Raw genomic sequence first — 11,221 nt, 5'->3', positions numbered from 1 at the left:
ATACAGATTTCTCTTCTCCCAGGCGTGTGTAGTTGTTTGCTTGTATGGACACAACTCACATAGTCTCGAAAATCTCGAAAAGAACCAAAGTTCAGTTTCTATCAAGTTACAAGTTCAGAGTTTATTTCTTTAATATATGAAGAAGACTTGTAAACGATTATATTGTTCACTGCTCAAAATGAAGACTTGTACTTCTCTCTGCTCGTCTTTCCCCGTGAACCATGATGTCTAGTAGTTTGTGAAGAATGATGTTAACTACAAGTGTATAGTAGTTTATGAACCATGATGTTAACTGAATTTTTTTGCAGCTCGGCGTATTGCTGCTGGAGCTGGTGTCCATGCAACATCATGCGTTAGGGACTCCTTCCTCGTTGACATAGACGGAGGCGCTCACAACCTTGGCGCTGCAGAGCATTATACATTGTTGTAAAGTTGGGTCACTTATATTAAGGAAAAACGGCTGAAGGTCAAAAGAAATTTTTCAAGAAGGTCAAAAATATGTTAAAGTATACTTTCTGGAACACCAACACTCTCTCGACATCAACGTTGGCAGGCATTTGCACTTGCGTTTTGCAGAACAAAAGAAAAGTTGTGGCTTTGTTGTTCCATGCCGAATTACTAAGCAAATTGATGGACGCAATGTGCCGAGAACAAAATTTGAAGAAATTAACTAAAGATTGCCTTGACTCTTAATGGATCCATGTATGCGTGTGCGTCAGTGTGATGGAGGATTGTGGGCCAACTCAAATGCCATGCATGGTCTTGCGTTAGTGTGCTTTGGTGTGTGCGTTCTTAGTTTGGTGTGACTGCTTGAGTGTGTGTTTGTGTGTGTATTATAGCAAGCATACTTGCTGTGTGGTACCCCTTGTGTCCTTGCTGGGTGTGTGATCCCACGTGTGTGATTTTAAATAGAAACTTTGTCCTTGAAAAAAAGCAGAAATTTTAAAACACAATCTGCTTTTAACATGTACAATTTCAATTTGAAAAAAAAGCCACACCTAACAAAGTCCGCGATTCAAAATTTTGGAAGTTCATATATAACAATTAGGTCAGTGTGTATATATATATATATATATATATAAATATAACATAACATAACAAAGTGTGGAAATCAGAATAAAAAACACTATTAGTTCACGAATAAAGAAGAGAGAAGAGAAGGACGAACAAAGAAGAGAAGGAAGTTAGAAGTTTACGACAAATTATTGAGATTTTTCTCATTACTAAAAGGAAAATAAAACCTAAAAAGGTGACTTTCTCTTTAAAAAAACTAGAAGTTCAAATACAAATAGTCGAGTGGTTCAATGCTTATTTCTGCATTAGGATTTTTTTTTGTTACTAACGAATAACCCAAGAAGGCCAAATTAAAAAATAGAGCAACTCAAAATTTATAGAGAAAATGTAATCCCCATTCTAAAAAAACCTAGAGGTTCGAATTTTAATAATGGGGAAGTTCAATGCTTATTATAATATCAACAAGGTCAAATTGAAAAAATCGAGCAGTTCAAAAATTTTATAAAAAAAGATTTTCCTTCTTTTAAAAATAAGACCTAGAAGTTCAACATTAAATAATTGAGGAGTTCGATATTTATTACATAACTAGAACTTTTCCCGTTACTAATGAATAACATCAAGAAGTCCAAAGCAAATAAAAATGTGAAGTTGTTTAGTGTTTATAAAAACTGAGATTTCCTCAATGCTAAAATATTAAAACCAAGAAGTTCACTTTCAAAAAACGGAGTAGTTCAATGTATATAAAAAAACTCAGGTTTTCACATTACTAGAGAATAAAGCCATGGAGTTCAATTGGAAAAAGCGGAGCACTTTCTTATTTATTTGAAAAAGTCGGGGTTTTCTAATTACTAAATAATAAAACCAATAATTTCAATTTCAAATAATGAAAGAAGTTCAATATTTATAAAAATACACAATGAAGTTCAAATAAAAAAGGTGTGATTTTAGGTGAGCCAAATTTTTTGTGCGGATGTGTTGTGATGTGCTTGTGCGTAGTACATTGAACAGAACAAAAAAAACTATTTTGGGTGCCCTCTAAAATGTTTGTCCTATTGCTTATGAGAATTGACCCAAATTTTCCTATTGTTTTTTCACATGTTGGATTCAAGGGAAAATGTGTATAAAAAGGTGTGATTTCAAAAGTTCAGCTGTAATGGACATCGAAGTTCAAACCAAAAAAATGTAAAAAAAATCATGGAATTCAAAGAATAAAGCTATGGAGTTTTATGAAAAAACAGTAATGTCACGCGAAGTTCATGTTTCAGAAATTTTGAATTTCACGTGTACCATGTACAGAAGAAAAATGATCAAATGAAAAAAGTGACCGCCTAGGCTATTTCACCAAAAAGCAAAAAATGCATAATATGTCATGACAAAATTCTATAAGAGGTTCAAATTTAAAAACTGAAGCAGGTCAACATTAAAAAAATGAAGTTTTTAATATCTAGAAGACAAATTTGGAAGCTCAAAAAATTTGAGCAAGAAGTAAAAAAAAAGTAGTTCAAAAATCTTTATAATGGATTTTCCACGTTTGTAAAAAACAGAGAAGTTCAAATTAAAAAGAGGAGCATTTCAAAAAGATCGTATAAAAACTGATTTTCCCCATTCTATAAAAACTAGAAGTTCAAATTAAAATAATAGGGTGGTATCATTGTTTATATAAGAAAAATCATTTTCCAGTTACTAACCAATAAATCTAAGAAGTTCAAAACTTTTAAAATGGTGAAGTTCGATGTCTATAAAAAATTCAGAATTTTCATATTATTAAAAAATAAAACCAAGAAGTTCAAAATTTTAAAACAGAGAAGTTCAAAAAACTCAATTTTCATAGTTACTAAAGAATAAAACTAAGAAGTTCGAATTAAAATAACAGAGAAGCTCAAGTACTGCAAGGAATGCATTTCAGGTGAGAATGAAAGTATAGAAAAATAAAAGCTTAAAAGGTTTTTTGAAGGAATTTCAAGTGCTGTGTCCGGAGAAGTTCAAAAAATCTTGCGAGAGAGGTTCACCTTGTATTTGCATGTTGGACTTTTTCCGTATAAAAATCGAATACAATTCCTTACTCAAAAATATAAAAAGGTGAAGTTCAAATTGAAATAACAGAGAAGTTCTGACTTTCTTAAAACCTAGGATTTACCTGTTCAAAAAATAAAAAATAAAACACCCTTTTTTGCACTTTTAAAAACAACTCATAAATGAAAAAAAATGGTCGCTAGAAGTTCAAGTGCTCGGCGAGGAGAAGTTCAAAAATTCTTGTGAGAGAGGTTCACCGTGTATTTAGATGTCCAAAATACATAAAAAAGATGTTGTTTATTGTGTTTTAAAATAATTCACTCAAACCAGAGAGAAGTTCAAATTGATAACATCCAGAAGTTCACGTACTGCATGGTTTGTGTTTCGTATAAGAAAAATACAATAAATTGAAATAGAGTGGAGTTCAAACAGACATGCTCCAGAAGATCAACTACTTCACGCAGTGCAAAAAATAGCACGTCAAAAACAGAGTGAGGTTCAAATAGACGTTTATACAAAAAGGTGAATCGTATTTTCGATCACATTTCTAACACATACGTTTTCGATCACGTACTGCATGGTTTGTGTTTCGATCACATTGCAAAATATAAAGCTTGGACTTGTGGCAAGTGCTCAAGTCAACAAGGCATGCCGATGTAGGCTCCCGATGATCCCTCGTCGCTATCCGGGAGTACTGTTTTCCAAATGGTCGTGTTGGCCTGTTCGTCGCCGTCGCATCATCAAAGCATGCGGATCAGAGATAAAGATGTACTTTCTAATTTGAAAAAAGAAGGCACGACCTGACTAGTAGTACAACGCTTCGTATAAAAGTAGAACTCTAGAAGTGGCCGATGCAAGTAGAGTCGTAGCAGAAATGTCAGCAATGGGTGCCTACGACTGGGCGGCTCCCAAACCTCCTGCCTCACCTGCTGTGTTGCTGCTGCTCATCGGCGACTCTGATGCCACCATGACAAACATCACTAAACTAATAGGGTTGACAATGGAGTGGAAACTTTTCGTTTTTTCGGACGAAAAATGGAAACGGAGAGGACATATGAAAACGGAAACAGAAATTTGCAAAATCAAAGTGGAAATGAAATTTTTTAGACGGAAACGGAAACAAAAACGACGGTATTTTTCGGTGGAACATGCATGTAAACGGAACTTTCCGTTTTCGTGAATATGAAATTTTTATTTTTACTATAGACATATAGCTTCTTTGTAGCCCAACCGTCAGAGAGAACACAATGACACAATTAGTAGAATGGATCTGAGGCCCAACTTATACTACCACACATGTACTCAGCTTGACCCTATAAGCAATTGTCCGGTAGTACTACAATACTACGCTAAATTGCTAACATAATGATATTATTTTTTAGCTATGTTAACAACTCATTAAATTTGTTTGTTTTTGTGTGTATTTCTCTATGATTCAAGGGGTTTTTAAGTTCCGATCAATGCCTATTTCTGTTTTCGTATCCGCTTTGTATTCGCTCCGTGTCCGTTTCCGATAGTATATGTTTCTGTATTCATTTTCAGGGTTTCTGTATTCGTTTCCGCTTCTGCAAAAAAAAAGTGAAAACAAATATGATAGCACTCAGTTCCATCCATTTCCGTTCCGTTTTCATCCCTACCAACCAAGCGCGCATTCCCTCTTGCTCTGTCGCTCGCCTGGACCATTGACCGGGAACATGGTCGTTGACCGCTGACAATCACAGTTGACTTTGAAAAAAAGTTCATGTAATTTTAAAAAATTAGAAAATTTGAAGAAAAAAAATCACAAGCTTGAGAAAAAGTTTCTTAATTTGCAAAATGTTCACGAGATTTTACAAAATTCATAGATTTTAGTAAAAACCCATATTTAAAAGAAACCGTGATTTTGAAAAGTTCATGAGAAAAAAGTTCATATATTTTCAAAACAATTACATGAATTTGAAACAAAATCCCAAATTGAAAAAAAATTAAATAGGAAAAAGAAGAAGGAAACGAAAAAAACGACTAAACAAACCCGACCCGAAGCTACTAGAAGCTATCCAGAAAAAAGAAATAAACCATCTCATGTGCCGGCCCCATTAGTTCGGTTGAGGGGGTGGTGCACCTTATACTAAATGGCATCTATTTGGCACCTTAAGCGCCAAATAAGAACCAGCCCGCCAGAGCGCTGTCAGGAAAGGCCACCAATAGATTGGCCAGAGGCAGAGAGCCTCTTCAGCGCTCCTAGGCCGACCAGCACTTGCACGAGCATTGTGGGCTGCAGCCCAACTTGGTGCGCTACTGGATTTCAGGGAAAAGAACGACCCTTTGGTTTTTGCAGATTAAAAAAATCGTAGATTCAAAATGTTCATGGATTTAAAGAAAGTTCACAATTTTTTTTAAATTGAGAATTTGAAAAATCTTCATAAATTTGAATTGATGTGAACAAATTTGAAAAATAAATGTTCATAAATTTAAAAAAAGATCATCGATTGAAAAAAAATCATGAATTTGAGAAAAGTTGCCAGATTTGAAAAAAAAGTTCACGGTTTTGAAAAAAGTTCATGAAATATAAAATTCAAAAATGAGAAATAAAAAGAAAAGTGAAAAGGGGAATTACAAATGGAAAAACGAACAAACAACCGGAAGAATAAAAATTTACAAGAAAACCGGTCGAAAGCTTCTACAAGCTTCTGAAAAAGCACCAAATATCGTTTTCCGGACTGGGCTTTTGGAAGAAGAAAGGATTTACATAAGAATCTCCCAAATTTGCAAAAAATGCACTCGGATTCAAAAAATGTGCACACAGTTAAGGAGTTATGGTGAGTGACACATGGATCCATACGCTTGACGGGGCATGTCATGCATGGAGGGAGGCCTCCGGCTGCTTGGACTGCTTCCAGGCAGCTCCAGACTCCTGTCAGCTTCAGCTTGTCCCAACCACCAAGCAAGGATACTTCTTCCTTCAGCTGCTGCCTCCATATTCCAGATGTGACTGCCACAGCAAAACATAAAGCAGATCAGGAATGAGCAAAGATGTGCAATCTAGCAAGTCTCCAAAATAGAAAAAATGATATGCAATTCTCTTTGAAAAGACGTACATATACAAGTCCTGCAAAAATCTAGACGGTCTCTGTTATCCCCACTATTCCACTCTGTTAGCTGCCACACAACAGAGACGGAGGCCTATTGCAAGTTTGCAACTTGGACCGTCTCTGATTCAATTTAACGGACGCACGCAAAAAAATCATGACACAAATGGCTATGATGAGTGCCGCTTCCTCTCTCTGCCTCCCGCCTCTCTTCCTCCTCCTCCTCCTCCCCCTACTCCTCGCTATCACCAGCGAGGCCGCCACGCTACGAATCACCAACCAATGCCCCTACACCGTGTGGCCAGCCGTAGTGCCGGGAGGTGGCCAGCAGCTCGATCCAGGGGAGGCGTGGGTGTTGAACGTCCCCGCTGGCAACACATCCGGGCGCATCTGGGCACGGACGGGCTGCACGGTCCATGGCGAAGGCAACGTGTCGTGCCAAACTGGTGACTGCGGCGGCTTGCTCGCCTGCACAGGCTATGGTCAGCCGCCCAACACTCTCGGTGAGTTTACCTTTGGTGGCTTCAACGGCATGGATTTCTTCGACATCTCCGTCATGGACGGCTTCAACGTGCCCATGGACTTCCTGCCGGTGCCGATTCAGGGCAGGGCAGGGTGCGTCAAGGGGCCACGCTGTTCAGCCGACATCACATCACAGTGCCCAACAGAGCTCAAGGCTCTAGGGGGTTGTAACAATGCATGCAGGGTGTTCAAGCAGGACAAATACTGCTGTACCGGGAGCGCTGCAGACAATTGCAGCACCACCAACTACTCGGTCTTCTTTAAGAAGATGTGCCCAGATGCCTACAGCTACCCCAAGGATGATCCCAACAGCACTTTCAGTTGCCCGACGGGCACCGACTACCAGGTCGTCTTTTGTCCCCTGATCAATCAAGCAATATCACCTTCAGCTGAAAATCCCGTGGCTCTGCCTGCGCCTATTGGGCCAACAAGCATGAAACCAAAATCCTCCACTGTGAGAAGAATTGTGACAATTCTAGCTCCCGTAGGCAGCTTCATTTTGCTTACCATCGTGTTCCTCGCCGCCTACTTTATACGTAAATGGAGAATACATAGACAGCTTGAGATGGAGGAGGAGGAAGAGTTTGGGGAGCTACAAGCAACACCAATCAGTTTCACATTTCAACAGCTAAAAGCAGCAACCGAGCAATTCGGAAACAAGCTCGGGGAAGGAGGATTTGGGTCTGTTTTCAAGGGACAATTTGGTGATGAAATGATTGCAGTAAAATGTTTGGATCGAGCTGGTCAGGGCAAAAGAGAATTTTCTGCAGAGGTTCAGACAATTGGCAGGATTCATCATATTAATCTTGTGAGATTGACTGGTTTCTGTGCAGAGAAGTCCCATAGGCTCTTGGTGTATGAGTATATGCCCAAAGGATCCTTGGATAGATGGATCTATGGTCGACATGACAATTATGCTCCTCCTCTGGATTGGTGCAGCCGGTGCAAAATTTTAACTCACATAGCTAAGGGTCTCTCTTATCTTCACGAGGAGTGCACAAAACGAATTGCTCACTTGGATGTCAAACCACAAAACATCCTCTTAGATGATGAATTCAATGCTAAACTTTCTGGTTTTGGACTATGCAAGCTCATTGATAGGGATATGAGCCAGGTGGTTACTAGAATGAGAGGCACACCTGGATACTTAGCTCCTGAATGGTTAACGTCACAAATCACAGAGAAGGCCGATGTCTACAGCTTTGGTGTTGTGGTCATGGAAGTCATCAGCGGAAGAAAGAACCTTGACACTTCCCGGTCAGAAGAGAGCATCCATCTTATTACTCTATTGGAGGAAAAGGTGAAGAACGACCACTTGGTAGATTTGATTGACAGGAATAGCAACGACATGCAAGCACATAAGCAGGATGCAATTCAGATGATGAAGCTCGCGATGTGGTGTTTGCAGGTTGATTGCAAAAGAAGGCCTAAAATGTCTGAGGTAGTCAAGGTCTTGGAAGGTAGCATGAATGCAGACAACAATATTGATCATAGCTTTGTTGTTGCTACAAATGTGATCTCCTCGGTTCCACCTCTAGCTTCACATGTATCAGGGCCCAAGTGAAATGAGGCAATTCTGACAAGATAGGAAATTAGATAATGGGCAGGACAGGAGATTTTTCTTATGTAAATCAAAAGCCATGATATGTTGTATTCTTTGTCAGATTACTACAATCTGAAGCCCCTCATCTTTAGCTAATTTCGTTTTAATTGCTTTTTCCAGTTACCTATGAAAAGAAAATAAATCGAGTTACTATAAAAAGTTAAAATTAATAGTATGTTCAAAAATTTAACTGAAGAAAGCAGACAAATGCACATAATTCAAGTGGTTTTAAGTTCTGCAACTGCTTCCATTTTACGAAGTTAGCGATGTACTTAAAGTTCTTGAGTATAAGAAGATGGCACAGTTTCCTCAATGAAAAGCATTTTAAGGATGTCTCAAACCTTTCGAATTAGGAGTACTGCTAAATGGCAATTACATTGGGAATCTTCTCTCCCTTCACCACTGCAGATAACTTAATTTTTTGCTAGTTTGATGGGCACCTTTTTAGTTCCACTTGAAAGCTAGAGGATTTCACTATAACTTCAATCAGATTATTTAAGATTTTAGGCTGGCAAAGCTATGTGCAAGGGATGAAAGCATCACTTCACTGACTCCAGCTAGAGGGGCTGCATATTGCACCAGAACCATATTCTCTGAACTAACCTACGATTCAGATGTTTACAATGAAATGCTTTAGTTGGAACTATAAGTGGAGCTGATAGGGAAACTTGCCAACTACAACGGTGCCTCTAAAGTCATTTGTTACATTGCTGGGCCAGCCGATGCACCAAAGTTAGAGAATGTACAACTACTCAGCTACTCTTATTAGAAACTGATGCCAAGTTTATACTGTCACATTTGGTTGTCAACCAATATAATGTGATGACATCGCATCAGACCATCGGATAATTTGCAATGCATTAGTTGGGAGGCGTGCAAGACGTTGCTTGTGCCTTACTTTGAACTGCCGCTCGCAATGATTTATCCCCATCCTTGTCCTTCAGGCTTCAGATGTCATACTTGTGTAGTTCGTCGTCCCTACTGAAGAACTGACATGTGAGCTGCTCACCATGACACTATTGTACGAATGACCAATTGACGCGGGAGAAGTTAGTTACCTCTATTCGACGAGGATTAAGCAATGTTTTAAATAGCGGGCTATGACATTTAGCGGCGACCCTAAAAAACAGCTATAGCTGGGCTATAGCGGGCTATAGAATCATTTAGCGGCAACACCCTCAAACAGCTATAGGGGAGCTATAGCAGGACTATAGCCGGCTATTTAAAACTATGGGATTAAGTGGGTATGAGACCCAAGAAGACGGCGGCGAGGCATCCCCATGGCCATGGGGCCCTCTCCGGAGTCCGGCGATTAGGAGCGGCGGGGCATCGCGCACGCCTGCAGATGGGATGCGGCGCAAAGACATGGTACTAGGGATGGAGGATTTCGAGGCCAGCAACGGCGGCGGCGCGTCTGGCACGGTGCAGTTCGCCGGCGCCAGCGTCGCGGCGGATGAGGGCACCGCCGGCCGGCTAGTCCGCTTGGAGTGAGGGGATGAGGACGGCCCGGTAGTCCAGTACGCAGCCGAGCCCACCAAATGTGGCGGACAGAAGAAACGGCTTCATTAGCTAGCTTGGGCCTCAATCTGAGCCGCGAAACTTTGATTGAACGCCAGCTGAAATCCTCGACCAAATCGGGTCACCCCGTCCATCCGACGGACACGGATGCGAGAGATGACCATTCAAAGATATCCATGTATATTTTAAGCCGGGTTTCAACAACTAGACGAATTACATCTACATCGGATGATTTTCATGCAAACCGAAGAACATTCATTACATTTCGGGGAGTTTTCATATAAAAAAAAAGAGGAACCATACCAAAACCTAGCCTACGGCGTCATCCAAGTCCTTATTATTCCCTTCCAACGACCGCCTCCTCCTCTGCCGTCTCCATGAGTGGCGGCGAGTGAAAGTGCGGTCGCTGACGAGAAAGAGTAGAACATGGGAGACGGACCGGCCCATTTGGGAGTCGAGCCCCGCCACCTCCCATGCCCTACTCATCCTCGTCGGAGTCCGCGACCCGTCCATCACCACTGGACATGAGGTCCATGATGAAAGTGGAGGGCCCGACATGCTCGCCATCCCACCGGTGCAGCCAAATAGTGTTTCGTGATGCATCAGACGCGCAACTGGCGGTGTTCTCATTCGCGATTGCCTGCGCAGCCAACGCCACATCTGCATCCGGCTGTGCCGCCTGTATGTTGCAAGTGACGACTTAAGCGTCGACGCCCTGGTATAGCACCTATTGCTTAGCGACAAAGTTAGCGTTCGCCACGACCATGGCATCCACAGCCTCCTCGCTCATGAGCTTGCCGTAGTTCTGGCCCTCCGCTAGCTGTTGTTGCTAGAGGAGGAACAAATTGTAGCGTTGTTCCTCCTGCGCCTGCCGGAATGCCCACATAGGAGGGGGCATCGTCTGCTCCTCGACCATGATGGCGTTGAACTGCGCATGTGCCTACTCCATCCTTAAGCCGGCATGCACCAGCGTGGGCCCCAACGAGGAGTCATCATGGGAGTCAGTCTCTATCGTGGGTTCATCGTCGGAGACCTCCGAAGAGCTGGCCGGCATGTCGGCCTCTAACCACCTGGCACAATGGCTCTGTTAGGCGGCTGCAAGGATGGCCACCTCGTGCTTTTGCTATGTCGAGAGGCTCTCCCATAGAGCGTTCCCGCTCGCGGTCATGGTGGATGTGGTGCATGGGAGAAAGATGTGGAGCGGATGGGTTGTTGTGTGAGTTGGGTATGGCCGCCTTTAAATAGTGGGGTGTCGGCGAGGCTAAGCGTCCGAGTGCGTCAATGCGGAGCCGGAGTTGGTTTCTCGGCTGGCGAGCCGGCAGATGTAGGGACGAGAACTTTGAACGGGCGTGGTAGATATCCGTCCCGTCTCGTCTAGTAAATGTATCTCCAAATTGAACATGCAAGGACACCAGGGACGTGGCATGGGCGACGCCCTTGGTTGCCGAGTCGCTTTAATGTTGGCACCCTCGAGAGGTCACGC

At 41.7% G+C, this 11,221-nt stretch overlaps 1 protein-coding gene across 1 annotated transcript; it reads left to right on the top strand.

Moving 5' to 3' along the window:
* Positions 1-6,252: 6,252 nt before the first annotated feature.
* Positions 6,253-8,219, top strand: LOC123057513 (PR5-like receptor kinase). The gene has a single exon (XM_044480469.1). The coding sequence runs from the start codon at positions 6,253-6,255 to the stop codon at positions 8,179-8,181; it is 1,929 nt and encodes a 642-aa protein (XP_044336404.1). The 3' UTR covers positions 8,182-8,219.
* The last annotated feature ends 3,002 nt before the right edge of the window (positions 8,220-11,221 follow it).

This window comes from Triticum aestivum, chromosome 3A (genome assembly GCF_018294505.1).
Source record: "Triticum aestivum cultivar Chinese Spring chromosome 3A, IWGSC CS RefSeq v2.1, whole genome shotgun sequence".
In the NCBI taxonomy this organism is placed as follows: Eukaryota; Viridiplantae; Streptophyta; class Magnoliopsida; order Poales; family Poaceae; genus Triticum; species Triticum aestivum.
The sequence above is the reverse complement of the archived record's forward strand: the minus strand, read 5'-3'. Positions and strand labels throughout refer to the sequence as shown.